This window comes from Pseudopodoces humilis, chromosome 24, assembly GCF_049639895.1.
Source record: "Pseudopodoces humilis isolate 2021_Gansu_Grassland_sample_001 chromosome 24, ASM4963989v1, whole genome shotgun sequence".
Taxonomy (NCBI): domain Eukaryota; kingdom Metazoa; phylum Chordata; class Aves; order Passeriformes; family Paridae; genus Pseudopodoces; species Pseudopodoces humilis.
This window is the reverse complement of record NC_142223.1, coordinates 2,834,861-2,853,766: the sequence shown is the minus strand read 5'-3', so window position 1 is coordinate 2,853,766 and position 18,906 is coordinate 2,834,861. Positions and strand designations below refer to the sequence as shown.

General features: G+C 47.1%; 2 protein-coding genes across 8 annotated transcripts in view; one reads left to right on the top strand and one right to left on the bottom strand.

Annotated features, from left to right (window-relative positions):
• Window positions 1-641: 641 nt before the first annotated feature.
• Window positions 642-13,094, top strand: LOC106628443 (uncharacterized). 5 transcript variants are annotated; one of them, XR_001331825.2, is made up of 5 exons: window positions 822-906; window positions 1,435-1,673; window positions 6,507-6,564; window positions 7,994-8,104; window positions 13,009-13,094. XR_001331825.2 is itself a non-coding variant. In XM_088066602.1 (3 exons), the coding sequence occupies exons 1-3, from the start codon at window positions 5,471-5,473 to the stop codon at window positions 6,836-6,838; spliced, it is 348 nt and encodes a 115-aa protein (XP_087922728.1). In that variant the 5' UTR covers window positions 5,404-5,470; the 3' UTR covers window positions 6,839-6,921. The 5 variants fall into 5 exon arrangements, 1 of the variants encoding a protein (XP_087922728.1); XR_001331824.2 differs by lacking the exons at window positions 822-906; window positions 1,435-1,673 and adding an exon at window positions 642-781; XR_001331826.2 differs by lacking the exons at window positions 822-906; window positions 1,435-1,673 and adding an exon at window positions 5,404-5,751.
• VPS13D (vacuolar protein sorting 13 homolog D) overlaps window positions 11,946-18,906 on the bottom strand; it is a 95,931-nt gene continuing 88,970 nt past the window's right edge. For all 3 annotated transcript variants that reach the window (XM_014257260.2, XM_014257258.2, XM_088066601.1), the window contains 3 exons: window positions 16,877-17,008; window positions 13,079-13,319; window positions 11,946-12,401 (listed from right to left, as the gene is read on the bottom strand). In XM_014257260.2, the coding sequence (XP_014112735.2) occupies window positions 12,270-12,401; window positions 13,079-13,319; window positions 16,877-17,008 (505 nt within the window). In that variant the 3' untranslated portion in view covers window positions 11,946-12,269. The remainder of the gene's footprint in view (window positions 12,402-13,078; window positions 13,320-16,876; window positions 17,009-18,906) is intronic.

Here is an 18,906-nt window from a genome sequence, read left to right as displayed (position 1 = left end):
GGTGCATGCAGACACACTGCAGTGGAGTTTTGGGCACTCTGATGATACAGATTGTAAAAATAATAAATTGTCTGTGAGATTCCCTCCTGGGCCTGAGGCAGCTCTGGTGTATCAAAGCTGTGAGGTTCTTTGTCAGGTCAAAAATGATTAAGTTCAGGTTTACAGGAAACTTTTGCTGTGCTCCATTCACAGAATCTGAGGCACATCCTGAGTCACCCTCTCAGGGAGGCAGGGCTGTGGGAGCAGGGTGCCAGCAGGAATCAAGTGTGGGCTCTGGGGAGCCCCAGGTTAAACACCAAAGGGAGCAGCAGGGACAGCTTGGCAGCTTTGCTTTGTGCCCTGCTCTGAAGCTGTGCCCAGTTCATTGAGAAGCCCATCAAATACACGTTGTGTTGCCCTGTAGAGTGTTGGGAACAGTCCTGAGCACAGCAGGAAAACAAGGAGAGCTGCCAGGAGCGCGTGTTCCGGGCAGTTTTTCCAGCAGTTTGCATCACCAGGCTGAGCTCTGACGTGTGGAGTGAGCAGGGCCCTGCAGGGCATGGCAGGGGCTCTTTCACCCAGTTTTTGGGCACAGGGGCAGAGTGGGTGGGCAGCTGTAGAGTACCAGGGAAAGGGAGGCTGCTCAGCAGTTTCTGAGCAAACCTTGGCTGTATTCTGCAGGGGGAATAGTTTATGGATGTATAAAGGTCTGTGGATCAGGGAATCCTGTTCTCCAGAGAGCAGCAGTAAGCACATTTTGATACCCTCCAGCCTTTTCTCCACTGACTTTGTGGGATTTGAGGTGAGAAAAGCCCTTTAGGCTCTCCCTGCTCGTGTTCTGTGTCACTGCAGCTACTGCTCTCTGCTTTGCAGAATGTAAATTCGTCTGTCAGGTTCCTTGAGAGGCTCTGGAGCTGCAGAACGGAGGTGATGGGCACCCTGGGTTAGCTGTGATCTCCAGGCTGTGGACGTGGGAGCTGTGTGCCGGTTCCCTGGCAAGGGGGATCGGGGATCCATCAAAAGCCACTTTAGGAAGCGTTGCATCCTCGGGAGAGGCTGCAGAGGAGGTGCAGGGGGTGCCATCCAGCCTTGGGAAGGCTGATAAGCTGCAACACCGTGTCAAGCGATGTTGCTGACTGTGGGGCTTTCGTGTTTGCTCTTGTGGAGGTTTGGAGCATAAATAAGGATGATGTGTGCAGTGCTCGGGCTCTGCTCTGTGCTCGGCCCCGTGTCCCAGCCCCCGCTCCCCTCGGCAGGGTCAGGAGAAGGGAATTGGAGGCGGTGTCTTTGGCTGACACCAGCCCGCTGGGGAGGGATGAGAGGAAGGGGGTCTTGGGGGCTGGGTTCAGAGCAAGGTTAGCCAAATATCGGATAAATTAAGCAAGAGAAACAGACAGCTCAGCTTGCAGTGAACTTTTCACCCAGCTAACCTGTTCCTCACCCTGCCTTGCACAGGTGGAGTGCGACTGGAGCGCAGCCCTTGCTCTCCCTGCTCCCTTCTGCTGGGGTAAGGCATGGCCAAAGGGAGAGCAGGAATTGTTTTGAATCCAAGGAATATCACAGCTCTGATTTCTGGTACAACAGCACGGATTGCACAGGGGTTAGTCCGTGTTTGCTGCAGGGTGAATGAGGACTGATTACTGGTCACAGAGGATTAGGAAGAAATTCCAAGCTGGAGAGGGCAAGGAGTAAATGTGAGTGTCTAAACAGCGATGATTGGAGATTCTTTGTGGGAAAACACAAGAGTGGTGGGAATTCTGGTGTTTATTTCTCTGACTTTTCTTCTGCATTTGCAGCACAAGTAAATACAAATAATTGCTGACAGATGTTGTAAAAACACAGCATTATGCTAACCATTAAGGTAAATTTTTTTAGGTTAATAATAGATACTGATAAGTCACCGTGGTGTACTTGGCTCAAACTCACATTACCTTGTTGAAATGGGCTGTGCTCCAGATGCATGTGTGGAACCAAGTGCTGGACTTCTTCTCTTGACCCTTCCCTAAATCCCCACGGTCTCCACTCCCCAGAAAGCTCCAAACAAATTAAAGTTCCTGGGTTTTAAGTAGTTTCTCCATCACAATCAGTGCGTAGTGGTGAGGCCTGAAGTTCTTGATCTTCTTTCTCAGACCATGTCTGTGGTTTGTGGTGTGACAGGTCTGTTGGAGAGCAATACCTTGTATTGCTTCAATCTTGGCTTGAAAACCACTGTGTTGAAATTGCAACTCTAGAGTTCTCTAATCTTCCTTTTCCCTTTTCTCTCATCATAGGTGAGGGAGGTCTGAGACCAATAGCAGCTCTCTAATGCCCAGTATTTCCAGGAGCCAAGTCCTAAATTTTTCTCTGTGTGTCTGAATTACATAAAAGTTCAAAAAGTAAAAAAATAAAATAATTTGTTGTAGAACCCTCTTAAGAAACTTCTAGTGGCAGTGCACTTCTGGGTGGTAGATGCTGGGAGCTGTGTGTCTGAAAAGAGAAGAGCAACCTGGAGATAATCCCTGACTTCAGGAAGCTAAGAGCCTTCCTGGAGCAGTGAATAATTTCAGCTTTGCCTCCTGCTCTGCTGCACACACAGGGGTGGTTTCCACCCTCATTTTGGATCTGGGAAGTTCTTGGAGCTACCTATAAACGTCTGTTCACACTCAGCTCCTCAGCCACTGCCAGGTTTAGGTGACTGGCTGCAAAGGAGCACTGGCAGCATCCTGTGTTGTGCCCACAGGTGGGAAGCAAACATGGATTGGGTGAGGAAAGTGTTTTATGTTGGCAGAAAATGGCCATGGTTCTGCAGTTTGGGAAAAGGGAGTGTGTTATGTGGAAGGTGTGGAGAAAGGGATAAGGACTGTGATGTGGTTACTGTTGAGTTCCTGAGCCTGCTGATGCTACTGGTTGTTGATCAAAGAGTTTTTCTTCTCCTGCAGTTGTTGAAGAAGTTGTTTAAGAAGATAAAAGGAGCTGGGACGTGCACAAGGCAGCGCCACCTCTGCTGCTCCTTCCCCTGCAAGGATGGGATGGGAGCTCTTGGGTGGGTTTGGTGAACCCAGAGAGCAGATTCTGTTCAAACTCACACTGTTGTTTGCCTGGTTTGGGCTCTTGTGTTGTTCTGGTTTGGTTTTGTTCCCTCAGGACGGTTCTGGCTGGCTGAGTTTACAACCTGTAGCTTCAAATACAGATTCCACCCTTGGGGAGGGGACAGGGCAAGGACAAGGTCAGTGGTCATCAGATAAGTGAAGCTACTCCTTCTCCAGCAGTTCAGGCAGATTCATCAGAGCCCTAAGCAGCCTCATAATCTTGCCAAAGGCAAATTTTCCTGTCAGATCTGTCAGAGTGTAAATTCTCCACAAAACTTGATCCCTTTTCAGTGCTTTGCTGAAGTTTCCCAGACCTGTCTGGCCAATCACTCTGTGGCTCCAAACCCCTGTCATAGCAGGCTGGTGGCTTCTGCTGTATTTTTTACTGCCCCTTGAGTGACATCATTTAAATGATGAGCCTCTGAGATGATTCATACCAAAAAAAGATCTAATAATTGTTACCAGTTATTCAGATCAGTGTTACTGATTTCCCGCATCCTCCCACTGGTCCCTTGAGCTCCCCCACCCACTCGTTTTTCCTAATATTTCCCAGGCTTTCTGGCTGTAGGCTCAGTATGCCCTCTTCTGTGTTAAGGTGTAAGTGTCTGCCTCTCCCCAGAGGAGCATTCAGGGCTTGGCTGCAGCAGCTTGAATGAGCAGATCCGAGCTGGAGAGGAATGGGAGGTAGAGGGGCCACTGGCAGCTCCAGGGGAGTTCACACGGCGTTTGTGGCACATCCCTGATCCCTGTGCTGTGCTGGCAGCCTCTGGGGTGGCCAGCTCAAAGCACTGGATCTGCAGGTTTGGGGTCACAGGACCCAGCTGGGATCTCTGGAGCAGCTCCACACTCTGCCAAGGCTCCCCAGGAGCAGCCTCCAGTGCTGCCACTGCTGCTCCTGTTGGGGCTGGGGTTGTCTCTTCTCTCTCTCAGAGTTCCTCTCCTCATGAGGCTCATTTCTGCAGCACTGTGAGTTGAAATCTGCATTATTTGTGTGGTCCATACAAACAGCTGCCATCGAGAGCACTGAGTTTTTCAAGCAGCTCCTCAGCCTGGCCCCTTTTCCTCATCATGTTCTGTTCTTGGATCCTGGTGCATTTTTCCTTGAACTTTGAGTCCCTTCAACATCTGTATCCTCACTTTCTTACCTTCTTTGCTCAGTGTCTCTGGTGGTTCCTTCTGTGGGCAGAAGCACACTTGTTTTTGTCTGGAGTGAGGTGGATCCAGAACCCAGTGATGGAAAAGGGTACCCACAGTGAAATATTTAAGGATGCACTGATATTATGGCAGCTGAAAACTCTTAAGTTGATTTTGGAGCTATTTTTGGCTGTGTTATTGTCCTGTGCAAGGCCTTAAAGAAACTGTGGATGTACAGAGCTGTCCTAAGCAAGGGAAACAGTTTCACCCGTTGTACTTATTAGCCCCAGGGGTGGGTTTTTGCCCTGACTGTTGTTTATTGAGGGGTGGGAGAGTCATTAGTTTGAAATTTGTGCTGTCCAAAATTCTTATATGGGAAGTAAAGAGCCCCTTCTGTTGTGGAGCTCATTTGTTCAGTCTTGCTGGGAGGGGCTGGGATGGCAGGAAACCAAAATTTAGAGTGTTCTCCCCAGTATTTGAGGGATGTACTTTACTTTGCAGACAGTGACAGGGAGAATGAAGGGATATTGTGGGAACAGGACACGGAGACAAGGTCTCAGTTAGTAGAGGACTGCTTTGGATGGCTAAAAATACTCAGTTTATTTCCTAGACTCCAGTTTTTTAAAGGAAAAAAAACCTCTGAGGTTTTCCTGTAGAGGAGATATGAAGATACTTTTTGAAGATGTTTAGAATATTAAAGAAAGGCATCTATCATGGAATCACACAGGATTCCTGGATATTCTAGTGAATTCATGGGTTATATTGGTGCAAACGAGGCCTGTGGCTTGTTGGTCCTGATTCTGCAGCCTGTGAAGTTCAGCCCCCGGGGGGGTTTCTTCTGGAGAGAGAAGCCCTGTGCCCTGTTCCCTTTCGGGGAGGAGTTGGCTGAGCAGAGTGAGCTCCCAGAGAGGAGCAGCAGAGACCTTTCCTCCCCTCAGGAGCGGATTTACGGCTGTTCCGCGCGGCTGGCCCTGCAGCCCCTCCTGAGGCAGCTGAGGGGAAGAAAAGCTCGGCGTAACCTTTGCCGTGTTATTTATTATCACTTTGCAGCCCCCTGCAAAATGAACTTTGGAAGCTCGTGGGCCGATGGTGAGGGGAACACTGGGAAAAGGCCGGGAATCAGCAAATCCATTGTGTTGCGCTGACAGAAAGATACGGTTACAACACACTTCAGCTGCCAACTTGCTGCAGTCACTCAATCCATCACGGTGGGCCGCGGGATCGCGAGCCAGTGAAACTCAGCCCAGCGTGTTATTTTAGTCTTACATGGACTGTGAGATAAACGGGGCATGAACCGGCCCCCTGGCAGGGGGTCGACCCCCGGCGCCCTCATTAAAGTGCCAATCAAAAAGAGTAATGGAAGGGGGAATGGAAAAGCGGCTCCTCCGGCCTCGCACCGCGCTCGGGCCCGGCAACTCGCGCCAGCCAAGGGAAATATTTCTGTTCTGAACAGGAGCCAGGCCTCCAGAAACGCTCCCTGCTCGTCTCCGAGTTCCGAGGCTCCTCCTGTGGTGGGCACCTGTCCCCACGTGAGCACAGTGAGGGCCCTCAGCGGCACGGCCTGGGGAAGGTGTGGATGTGGCTCGGGTGCAGGCACAGGCCTGGGGCTGTGGCTGTGAGGGGAAGGTGTGGACGTGGCTCGGGTGCAGGCACAGGCCTGGGGCTGTGGCTGTGAGGGGAAGGTGTGGATGTGGCTCGGGTGCAGGCACAGGCCTGGGGCTGTGGCTGTGAGGGGAAGGTGTGGATGTGGCTCGGGTGCAGGCACAGGCCCTGGGCTTGTGGCTGTGATGGGTTTTCTGCCAGAAGTGGTGCCCAGTTCAGCATCTGGGTGTGAAAGGTGCGGTGGAAGCTGCTCTGAGCCACAGCGATGCTGCCCTGGGCTTGCCTGAGGTGTGGCTCTGGAATCCTCTGAGGGGCTTTATTTCCCTGGAACCCACAGCAAATCGACACTGGATAATCTTGGAGAGAATACAGACATAAGGCTGAGGCACACAGGCTGTGCTGAGCTGTCCCTGATGCTGGTGCTCAGATCCCTGAGCTCTGCTCTGAGAGCGGGTGCTGCTCTTGGAGACTGGGAGAGCTCCCAGCACGGCTGTGGGGAGCCCTGGATGTGTTCTGGGTGATGTATAAAGTACATGTCCTTATGGCCTGGATGTGTTCTGGGTGATGTATAAAGTACATGTCCTTATGGCCTGGATGTGTTCTGGGTGATGTATAAAGTACATGTCCTTATGGCCTGGATGTGCTCTGGGTGATGTATAAAGTACATGTCCTTATGGCCTGGATGTGTTCTGGGTGATGTATAAAGTATATGTCCTCCTGCAGGTTGATCTCCCTCTGGTGTGTGCTCAAAGGAGAAGGAAAAAGGTGTTTGTGAGAAAAGGTGAGTGAAGTTGTTGGTGTCATGTGGATTTTTACTGTTTGAAGTCAGGAAGCTGAAAGTGGGGGAGTTGGCTCTTAAACCTGCTTATAAATGTCAGCTCTGGTGTGATCTCACTGTGATTATGACCTTGGCAGATGTTTATTTTTGCTCACAAGGTTTCATCAGCAGCACAGAATTTCTCCAGGTAGATACTGGTCTGGTTTAAAATATTTATTTTTTTTTTTTATGGACAGGATCAGCAGTTGGGATTAGTGATGAAGAAATGCATGAGTAGTGACACCAAAGAATGACAACTGCCACAAAACAAGGAGGTGCCTTGAGAAAGGAACATCTTATTGTCTGCTGAGGCTGGTACAGATTAGAGGCACCCAGTTCAGGGAGGAAGGAAATGTGTCCAGGTCTGGAGCCCTCTGCACAGGAAAGACACAGAGCAGGTCCAGAGGAGGCCACAGAGATTCTCCAAAGGCTGGAGCTCCTCTGGAGCCAGGCTGGAGAGCTGGAGGTTGCCAGCCTGGAGTAGAGAAGGCTCCAGGGAGACCTTAGAGCTCCTTCCACTATTTCAAGAGGCCTTACTAGAAAGATGGGGACAAACTTTTTAGCAGGGCCTGCAGCTATAGGAGAAGGGAGAGTGATCTTAAATTGAAGGAGAGTCGACTCAGACCAGATATAAGGAAGAGAATTTTACAGTGAAGGTGAGGCACAGTCACAGGCTGCCCAGAGCAGTGCCCCATCCATGGAGACATCCAAGCCAAACAATTCTATATGAATTGTATATATATATATAAAATATAAATAAATATATATACACAATTATATGTATACAATTTTATATATATATATACAACTATATATACACAATTATATATTGTTATAAGTTGTATATACAACTTTTTATTCATATATATATATGGCAATTGTCATATGTCATATGATTATATGATAACAATTAACATATATGACATATACATACGACAAACAATTATTTATGACTATAAATAGCATGATTGGAGTCAGGTTTGCACTGAGCCAAGTCAGAAATAATGATTGTACCCATTTATACACAAAATTCTAAAACGTTTGCCTGTCTGAACTGGGGGCATAGGGATACTGTCTCTGGATAATCCTTTGCAGGATCGTGCAAGTGCTATTATACCACAAATAAAGATGTGTTCTGGCATAGAATGTGGTGCTGAATAGAATCCTCACATTTCTGGGATGTTTACCTCAAATGCTGTTTCCTCCATACTTTGAGATTCAAAGAAATCTTGAAAGAGGATGAGTGGAAGGACCTAGAATTGCCCACTGGCAGAGGGGAGACATCAGTGGTGATGCTCCTGCTGCTGGAGGGGCCAGAAGAAGGCTGGGGAGGGGTCTGGTCATGCAAAAGGTTACTTGCAAAAATGATTTTATTTTTTCCCTCCTATTAAAGCTGCATGCAGGCACAGGTTTTTTGCTACATCATTATTTTGATACCCGGTGGTTTGTATGGCTGGATGTCGGTCATTTGCCAAAGGCCTTGGAGCAACAGTCCTTAGGAATGGTGAGTCACCCTCCTGGGGCAGAGCAAATGTTTGTTTTTGCGGTGTCTGGAGGGCTGAGGGATAGCTGGTATGATGGATTTCTCCTTTATTTATTAGAATTCCTCTACAGCTGCAGCATGCAGGGGACTTTTTTTGCTGGCATTTTCAGAACCCATTGTTCTGCAGCTCCCATCCACAGCCCTTGTCCTCTGGGTGACCCAGCCATTTATCCAGAATGGAAATGCACATGGAAGCTGTTTACTTGGCCCATGGCCTTTCAGTGCTTTTGAGTCTGCCCAGAGCAGGCCTGAGGTTGCTCTTTGTGCTTTGTGCTGGGCACAGGGTCGGGCCGTGGAGCGTCAGCTACAGGGAGGAAACCCTGAAAACCCCAACATACACCAGCCAAGTGTGACATAAGTATAAATTATGTTTTACTGGCACAGGTGGGAGGCCCTGGCACAGGTGCCCAGAGCAGCTGTGGCTGCCCCTGGATCCCTGGCAGTGCCCAAGGCCAGGCTGGATGGGGCTTGGGGCAGCCTGGGACAGTGGAAGATGTCCCTGCCCATGGCAAGGGGAGGGAATGAATGAGCTTTAAGTTCCCTTCCCACCCAAAACAATGTGGGATTCTGATGCTCTGTTCATCATGAGTGTCCCCAGGCCCTGAGCAGAGCTGACCCCTCTAAGGGAAGTGCAGTTTGCACCCACAGCATTTGTATTTCTGGCCAAAAATGTGCTGTGGTTGTACTGAGCAAAACAATGTGACTGTTTTTTTCCCCAGTGTTTGTCAGTGGTTAATGAGTAACCTTTTCTTTCTGGCAGGAATCCTTGTCAGATTCTGCCCTCTCCTGCACCCGAGGCAGGAGCAGGGCTGCTCACAGACCCAGCTGGGCTGAGTTTGCCTCACATTCTCCCACTGCAGAAAATCTGCTGCTGGAGAAACTATGAAAACTCCATGGTTCCGTCAAACTGCTCCCAGTCCTGGTAACAAAACCTTTTCTCAGCCAGGGATGGTTCTGGCAGGGGAAGGCAGATGGGTTTGTGCTGCCCTGAGCCCTCTGACAAAGCTGTCAGACCATTTGGGAGGCCACCAGCAGCTGTAAAAAAATGGATTTCAAGAAAGTCAAACCTGTAAGACAAGGGGAGTTGGAAGTGCTTTGTCCCAGTCCTGCATTTGATAAAATTAAGCACCATAATGTGGAGTAAAGAGTGTGCTGTCGAGCTGGAATGCTGCAGCAATCCAGACTGGAGTCTGAAACTCTTGGCATATTTTATGATTTTATTTTTGTAATATTGTTTTATTTAATTTTTTTACTTTATTGTATTTATTCTCAGAAAAATAATGTTCTTCTCTCTTTGCAACAACCCTGCCTTTAGGAGGGTGGAATAGAGGAGTTTGGAACACAGCCTTAGCTTTTCAAGAGAATTCTGAAGTAGATGTACATTTGGGGGTGGTTATATATATTAAAAAAGTAGTACAGAAGCACATGCACAGTGTTACTGTCAGAAGAAAACTTGTGTAAGTGGATCTTGAGCAGCTCTTGGCTTAATTAAAATGTGCTTTGATTTTGCTTTTATTATTTTTTTAATACCTTTGCAGCAACTTGTAATCTAAAGAGAATATATTTACTGAAACCTGCTTTTTCAGCATGAGGTACCAGAGGTGAACTCAGTGTCAGCAGCAAATCAAGGTCGATTCCTCTGAGAAGAAAAAGAGAGCAAGGGCTGAGAGGATTTATCATCCCAGTGGGTTGTGCACTGGAGGAAGCAGGTTCCTACTAAACTGTGCTTCAGAGAGAAAAAGAAGTTTAAAATATATATCTATATATAGAGTTGGGCTAAGATGTTACTAAGTATTTTAGTGAAGAGAAAATAGATAAATGTTGGAAAGCATCATGCAGTCTAGGAAATGAGATAGTGAAGAGATGAAAAGGTCCCTGTCACTGGGAACTGTTTGATTATTGCTCTGGTTTGAGATGGGCCCATTTAGCCACTTAGCTTCTCCCCACAAAAATGTAAACACTGCTTGGCTTTGGAGAGCAGCCTTTGGGACTGGGGCTGCTCAGAGGGATCATCCCACTGAGCTCCTGGGGCTCTGTCAGGAGCAGAGGGGAGGGGAGGGCATTGTTCCCATCGCTGCAGGAACCCCTCCAGCTGTTGGGAATCATTCCTGATCCAGCAGTGATGGCAGGGAAAAGGGGTTTTCACTGTGAACATGCCACAGATGCAGGACACACAGAACTTCACCCTCGCTTTTGGAGTCTAAAAGTTTCTTTTTTCCAGTTACTTTCATGCCCTGAGAAAGTGAGGATAATTCCCAGTGTCAGGAGTGGGCAGACAAGTGTTGGGAGGCAGGGGCAGTTGGTGGGGTGGGGATGTTTCCAGCAGGGACAGTGTGGACACAGCCCCTGGATTTGTTCAGCTTTGCAGGAGAACTGGAGTGAAACTTTGGGCCAGGGAAAAGAACAAGAGAGGAGAGGACAGGAGGAGAGTGCAGGACAGTAAAGGGGAGAAAAGGGGAATAGAGTGGAAGGCAGGGAAAGGGGGAGGAGGGCAGGGAAGGAGAGAAAAGGTGGAAAGGATGGGAAAAGGAAGGAAAAGGGGGGACAGGAAAAGATGTGACAGGTGGGGAAGGGGGATGAGAGGACTGGGAAAACAGGCAAGGAAAGGAGAGCAGAGGGGAGAAAGAAGACATGGAAAGGTGTCATTTCCATGTGTCATTTCCATGCTGTGTGGAGTCTCTTTACCAGTTAGAGACAGTTCTTCTCCCTTCCTGCCCCTGCTGAGGTGTTATTTCATCTGCTCTTTATCACACCTTGAAGCTGGACAGTTTTTTTCACACAAATGGCCACTCCAAGGGTGCCACAGTTCAGTGACTGCTTTGGTGTTTGCACATCATCTCCTCAGGGATGGTTACAGACCCCAAGTGCTCCATCCATCCCCTGGAGATGCTCAGCACAGCAGTGAACTCCTCCTTGTTTTCCCTCCCCACCTTAAGCAGCCCAGTATTTTACAAGAGCTCAGAACTGGTTTCATTCTAACCTTCAGCAGCAAAATATTCCCACGTGTCTTCATGAAATTCAAATTGCCTTTTAAAGCTCTACTTACACTGAATCAAAAGGTTTATCAAGTCACCCTTTAAAATGCAGGTTACTCAGCAAGTTACAGGAGATTTGTGTCTTCATATCCAAAGCTGGCACCTTCAGGGAGTAAACGTGGCACTGAGAGTTCCAGTTCCTGTGGGTTAAGGTGTTTAAGAGCACTCACTCCTCCCTCTTCAATGTGGTTACAGTTAATGAGACAAATATTGATGTGGTGTACGACATCAGAAAAAACAAAACTTGCTGGTTTTAGTATTTAGAAGTTTACTTTCAGGATATTGTGAAGTCCAACAAGCTGGTGATTTCCTCTCCCCCCACCCTTCCTCCACCTGAGGGAAGGAAAAATCTGAAGTCAAGGTTCAATCTCCAAGGCTGCTCACTTCTTCAAAAACAAGTCAGAAAAGGGGCCTTGAGATGCAGACTGTGAATGTAAAACTGAATCCTCCCTGCATTATTTACCAAAATGCAATTTTTTTGTTAAAAAAGAGGCTGACATTTCAGTGCAAGACCAGGTCTCCTGTATGTACCTGTATTAGTGATTTAAGAGAAAAAAACAACAAAAAGCCCACCAAACAATCCATGTAAAGCCCCAATGTTAATGCACCCTATTCATGGTGTTAAATCTCCAAACCACAGGACACCTGTGTTCCAACAGCTGAAATTAATTCTTAATTTTATTTTTTAAAGGTTTATCTACATTCCTGCACTGTGAAAATCAGTTTTCCCAAGGACAAAAAAAAAAGACAGAGAGAGAGTGAAGGGCTTGTGTCAGGTAGTGCAGTGTGACTCAGTAGAGCTCCTTTAATTTCTTTACACAGTAAACAGACTCATATTTATACCAACACCCGCTGCCCTTTGTATTTACATGGACACTTGTACATATATACATGTTAGCAAAATACAGGGCTTCTCCCAGACCCAAAGCTGCATCAGCTACACCTCTGTTATACAACTAGTGCTTAAAAAAGAAAAGCCACCTCTTTTGTTTTCTCTAAATACTAAAATTATATTTTTTCCTTCTCTAGTCACACAATTCTGGCTCCAGCCTGGTACTTGCAGCTCTTTCTGGCAGTGAGGAAGTGGATTTTCAAGAGTCCAGCTCGAGTTGCTCTTGATTTTCACTAAGTCTCAGCATCAGCTGCTGCTCATAATAAAGGCTCTTTGCATAGTTGATTTCTTGGGACAGCTTTACTGCCAGAGCTTCTGATTTCACTTTCACCTGCAGAAAGAAAGGGGATTTTTCTTAATGTGCTCCTGCTGTCAGCTAAAACAGAATAGATTTCAGATTTGAAGTAAGGGACAGAAAGGTTTCAGTGGAGTTTCCTTCTCAGCAGCGAGGCTGGAGCAAGGAAGAAGTGTGAGGGAGCACCAGGTACACACACAGATACTCAAGGGTGAGAGCAGGAACACTGTGCCACAGCTGAGGTTATTTCCTTTGCCTCCCCTCCCACCTTTTATCTGGCTGGTCTGTTTGGAATGTGAACTGACTTGGCTCAGGGGTGAGTTTGTAACTGGGCCTGCAGAAAGGCTCTGAGCAACTACTGAAATGGCACAAAATATAAACACTGGTTCTAGCATTAGAGACCTCACAGTAAATATACTGTGTAGGAGAAGACTGAACAGGCAGCAAAGTACCCAAGTTCCATTTATGTGGTAAAGTTAAGAGCCTTTCACAGGTAAATACATGTTTCTTCCTGTTACTTTTCTGCCTGCAGGAATATTTTAGGGTTTTCCTTTCTTCAGCTTTCTCAGGAGTTTAGGGAGCCACTTCCACAGTCACTGAAACCTGGGCAGCAGCTGATTTCAGTGCTGTTTTCTGTTTCCAGAACAAAGCCTGTGCCTAAAACACTTTGGTCACGAGGGGAGCACAAGGGGAAAGTGCTGCCAGCTCCTCACCATGGGCCGCTGCTGGGAGGGGCCTGGCATGGCCACGCCGCTGCTGGTGTTCACAGCCTTCTTGGTGAGCTGGATGTAGACATTCCCGTGGTCCTTGGACACCAGGCAGTGGTACAGGTCATCATACCTGACCTCCAGGAATATGGAATCCCTGTCCACGTAGTCGCTGCTCTTCAGGAAATACACGGCCTTGGAGGAGATGAGCACGCAGTAGCTGTCAATGTTCTCCACGGCGATGAAACTGCAGCAAAGGAGAAAACATTATTAGCTTAAAGCTAAAAGTAGCAAATTAACCAGTGTCTTCACCTGTTCTGTAACCTTCAGAAGTCCATCAGAAAATGTAGCAGTGCAACATGTACAGTTCATCTGTATTTAATTTAAACTGTTTAGAAATGGAGCTGGTGAAGGACACTCTCACCTAGTTATAAAAAGATCATGCTGTAAATCAAGTATTAGTGCTGTCTGCCTGGCCACCAGCTTTGGGCATTACAGGGACACATAAAAATGTCCTTTGACAAGGACTTAGGAACAGTAATTTCACTGCTCTGGAGCACAGCAAGTCCTAATGCTGAAGCTGAACTGCAGCTAAATTCAGTTCCAGTGCTGGTATCTGAAAGGTTTGCAGACATTTATGACCAGAGCTATCCTGTAACCCTCCTGTGCTTCCCTGCTCCCCACACCTCCCTGCCTTCAAAACCAAAAACAAGTTGAACCTGCTGCCAGGATCAGTAGCAGAAAAGAGAAATTAGCTGTTTAACAAGGGGTGAGAGGTTAAGCAGCAAGCAGGTTTCCCCAGGGAGATTAGGCTGAGTGATGAATAGGAAGAGGGAAAGAAGAGTTAGTTTGGAATATTGAGAGTTACAATGGCTGAAAAAGCTGGTGTGTAAAAGAATAATTGTAAGGTACAAAAGTGAAATGGAAGTTGAACACACAAATGCTTCTCCCCCACTTCTGATTTGCTACTGAGATGAACCTCATTAGTGGGGCTTTTTAAATGCTGGAAAATTCAGCAACTTGAATGTGGAATCACAGCTGAGTAGAGTAATAGAATAGTGCTAAATAGAGTAAAAAAGCTCTGCCAACAGCCCCCAGGGTTGACATGCATCTGTAAAGGAGGATTCTGCTGCTGTCAGGCCAATTGCTGCCCTCTGAGCCACTGCTCATAGAAACCTGCCTGCTGTCCTCACATCCTGCAGAATCCTCCATTGGATTAGAAATCAGTGACCTTTGTCACAAACTCCGTGTTTCTGGTAAACAGAAAAGTTTCCCATCTCCAAATGCACCCTTGGCTCTGCCAGTTAAACATCACTGTGCACAAGCTACTGTGATCTGTAGCCAAATAAACCCAGAGCTATAAAACGTATGTTAATAGCCAAAAATATGGCAAGAGGTCAGGCCATGGTTTCTTTTTGTGGTATAAAAGGATGACTCCAGTAATTCTGTATTCCCAGTCCTCCCAAAGACACTGCTCTGCACTGAACTTGCCTTTGGGAAAGGTGCACACACCGGTGTCAGTGCTGGGAAGGGCACAACCAGCCTCATTAAAAAGGGCCCCTGTAACATGCTTTGTCCAGCTCTAACCTTGCATGAAGCTCCAGGAGAGGATAAAAAAACTGTGTTCCTTTAAGTAAAACAAACTGGAAGAAAAGTAGATTTCAGCTTAGAGGAGCCCAGGTGAAAGACAACCTTGACAGAGTTCCGGCAATCAGCAGCTGCCCTGCAGTTTTCCATCAGAGTTCAAACACTTCAGGGTAAGGTTCTGCCTTTGAAATTAGTTAAATAGGATGGAGAGTGACATTTTTTATGAAGTGTCGCAGAAAACTTAATTTAAACCCAGAGCAGCAGTACAGCTGCAGCAGAGCAGCCTGGTGCCCTGGACAGGCACATCAAACACGAGGGTTTGAGGGAGGCCCCAGATGCAGCTGGGCCAGGATGCCACCAGGGACACCAGGATGCCACCAGGGACACCAAGATGCCACCAGGGACACCAGGATGCCACCAGGGACACCAGGACATCCATGGGAAGAGCTGGGCACTGGCAGCTGCTCTCAAGTGCAGGGGAAACACTGACCACAGCCTGCATTTGCCCTCTAAGGACAACTCATGATGCATGTACTTCTCCTTACAAGACTTTTACTGGTGGCATGTATATATTCTGAGGAATTGAAACAGAGGTCAGAGAGTTAATGGAGAAGCCCAGAAACATTAGCTAATTTGTAGTTCAGGCTCTACATTTTGTTCTAAGTTTGAGTCATGCATCATTACCTTTGTTCTTGCCAACTGTTACTTTTTTTCTGTGTCTACTTCTTAAAACGGGTATTTTTAACCTTTTCAGATACTACTGCAAGATACTTTCTTTTAAACCCATACATATACACTATTCAAAATAGTCAAATTAATAAAATGAAGAATTAAATGAAACATGATCCAGTAGAACAAAGTAGAAGCAACCAGATCTCTGGAGAATTTGTGGGGTTTTTTAACAACATCAGGAAGTAATTACACAATATTTTCCAGAAGTGAAACAGCGAGCCTAACTGGAAAAAAATGTGGAAACATTTAGTTAGAACAGTAGAGCAAGGTATTAAACCCCCTTTTATGGATTTAACTCTGAAGGAAAATATGCAAATAATCAGGTCTTCAAATGTGTTTCTGATTATGATACTAGGATAAAAGTCAGAGGCATAATTTTGTACTTATTTTCCATGACAAGAAACACTGTGTTCCTGCTGAATGATGTCCCTAATGGAGAGAGTCACAGTGAATGAACAGTGTCACTTGATGATAAAGGCCACTGCTCTGCTCTGGGCTACGCTGGTGATTTTTTTTGGTCACAAATTGCTCTTTCCAGTCTCCCTGCCTAAAAGCCATCCTGAATAGGCACAAAGATCCTGAAAGGAGATGGAAACAGGATACCCCAAATGTGAACTCACAGGGCCACAAGTAAGTGGCAGATTGCAATCTCCTCCTCAGGCAGAACCTGGAGTGGCACATGGAACCTGCCCGGTGACACTGGTGACACCAAGTGACCCTGCTGAACCTGAACCTCCCTCTGCCAGCTCCACCATCAGCAATTCTGACCCTTTGCCTTGGCAGATGCTCTGATGGGTGACAGAGACAACATCTGACACCCTCCCCTGACACAGCTGATCAGTAACTATGGTGGGGATTGGGAAGTGATGAATTCTGCCTTTAGACCCCAATCCAGCAAACTGATATTCCCCCTGTAGAATCACAGAATTGGGGTTGGAAAAGCCCTCTGAGACCATCAAATCCAACTGCTTCCCCAGCACTGCCCAGGCCAACTAACCCATGTTCCCAAGTGCCACATCCAGATGGCTTTTAAATCCCTCCAGGGACGGCAACTGCACCACTGTCCTGGGAAGCCAAGCCAGGGCTTTATGACTTTCCATGAATAAATTTACCCCAATATCCAACCTGAGCCTCCCCTGGTGCAATTTCAGGCTATTTCCTCTAATCCTGCCCCTTGTTCCTGTTCCCTGTTTTTGGGAGCAGAGCCTGACTGGCTGCTCTTCCATCAAGAGAGCTGTGCACAGCCAGAAGGTCCCCCATGAGCCTTGTCTTCTCCAGGCTGAGCTCCCTCAGCTCCCCCAGACACTCCTGGTGCTCCAGACCTGTCCCCAGTTCCGTTCCCTCCAGCCCCTCAATGTCCTTGCAGTGGTGAGGGCCAGAACTGAACACGTGTCTGTGTGTGAAGCAGTTTTAGATATGAAGATGTGATGGCAGCAAACAGAACAGAAGCACCCAGAGTAGCTGTGTAAGTGGCTGTGTACTCACAACTCGTCCTGGATGTTGTCTGTCAGTTTGAAGAGCTGCTCCTGTCCCTCTGCTTGGCTCTCCAGGTAGCGGGGCAGGAGTCCCTGGGGGCCCCTGCAGCACCGGGGCTTCCGCACTCGCTCCGCCTGGGTCCTGCAGCAGGAGACACACAGGGATCACCACTGACACCTGTCTGCACACAGGGCTCTGGTCATTGTCAAATACAAAGCCTTCAAAAATCCCAGGTCTTCGCAAATTTGGTGTGTAGATCCTGGAAGGCCTGGATCTGGAAGATGTGGTGTCTACTCACACATTTCCATGAGATACAGAACCATACAATAATAAAATTAGAATAACTTTGTCTACAATGAAGGGGCAAGTTGCTAAATTAGTAGGAATAAGTGACCTAAGCAGCATATACTCTGTAGGTTTGGGGATGTATTTGTCAGCAGTTTTACTGATTTGACTGTTTCTTCTCACTGCTCTAAAGAAAATAAGAGTGCAAAAAACCAGAGAGAGTTCTCACTGATGGACAGTCCCAGGAGACTGCAAACTCCACGGTTATGGAAGAAGGAACATGCAGTTAAATTAATACAGAAGAAAAATCCTCATTAATTAGGGTCCCCATAGGAAGGTTTAACATACTTTACCCTTCTGTGTGTCTATAAAAAATGACAATAAGAAGGACACACGTTTGTGGGCTGGCAGCCATCAGAGGTTGATACTGGCCACAGCACTGCAGAACTGCAGGCTCGGTTCCTCCCTTAGCAGAATTTTGTTAAAAAATAATACTTTGAATTCCTTCAAGCTCCTGGAACGCCCTGCCCCTGAAGAATTGTGTTACAGGCTGCTGAGCCCTGCTTCATTCCCTGTCCCTTCCCAGCAGCATCACTCTGGGGCTGCTCCATGGTATTTCACAGCTCTTCCAGGCTACTGCTGTTACGAATTTCCCAGCCAAATGCACCATTTTGGATCAGTGCTCTCCCTTCCCATCCCAACTCTCTGTAAAACCCTGCACAAGGAACTCCAGCCTTTCTGATCCAGGGACAGGACCTTTGCCCACCACCAGGAGAGAGCACTCACCTTCTGGGCTCCATGACCTGCAGATGTTTTCTCTGGAGCCTCATTTCCTTGTCACCTGTCCCCCTCAGCAGCCCAGTCCCACACCTGAAGCCTGGGCACCCTTTTAAAATTTGTTTTAAGTTTTTGACAACCCTTAATGCAGTGGTTAGAGCTGTGCTGTTAAAGTACTGTGGTTCTGGAGCAAGTCACCTATCCTTCCCCTTAAATTCCTTTAATATAAGCAGGATTCACCTGCACCAGTTACAGCATTCTTGTCCTTCAAAACCTACACAACAGGTGAACAAGATGTGCCTGTTTTTAGCTATTAGAGTCTTACAAAGCAGTAAACAAAAGTGTTTGCCTCTATGAATGCAAAATATTGAGACAAAAGTTCCAAAAAATTAAAGAATTCCAACCAGTATCATTCACATCTTGCTGCTTGTCCTACCTATTAACTTCCAAAAGCAGGAAAATGGCAAAAGATCACTAATCAAAGAAGCCCCTGGTGGCTCTTAAACCTCTCTGTGGCACCTACTGACAAGTTCAGAGTGAATGTCTGCAGCCTTAGGTGGGTTTTAATTAACAGTGGTGATGTTTTGCTGAGACACTTTCCATCTCACACTCAGGAAGGTTGGATAACTGGGACAGAGCAGCTGCACCGTGCAGTGGATTTGACATGAACCATCCTTCAGACAAGCACTGCCCTGTGCCAGCCTCTCTAATACTCTGTATCTCCTTCAGAAGAGGGATCTGAAGCACTGCATTTCCTAATGGTGGTGGGATAGAACCATTAGACACTGGAACTCAGGGCAACGCTGGTTTCCAATGTTTGGCTCAAAGCAGGTCAGAGACAAAGTACCAGTGCTACAAAGGCAAATCCACAATGGATTTCTGAGGGTTTGGCAATTTCTGAGCCAAAGGTCTATGTTTTGGTTTTGTTTTTAAATGGAAGAAGCGCCTTAGAGTACAAGTTCAGTGTTCACTGTGCC

Bases quoted from the DNA above. Each gene is read 5' to 3' on its own strand.
- LOC106628443 (XM_088066602.1), top strand. From the start codon at position 5,471: ATGAACCGGCCCCCTGGCAGGGGGTCGACCCCCGGCGCCCTCATTAAA. The intron at 5,720-6,506 runs GTGAGGGCCCTC...GTCCTCCTGCAG, and splicing joins CCTGTCCCCACGTGAGCACA to GTTGATCTCCCTCTGGTGTG. The intron at 6,565-6,797 runs GTGAGTGAAGTT...TTTTATGGACAG, and splicing joins AAAGGTGTTTGTGAGAAAAG to GATCAGCAGTTGGGATTAGT.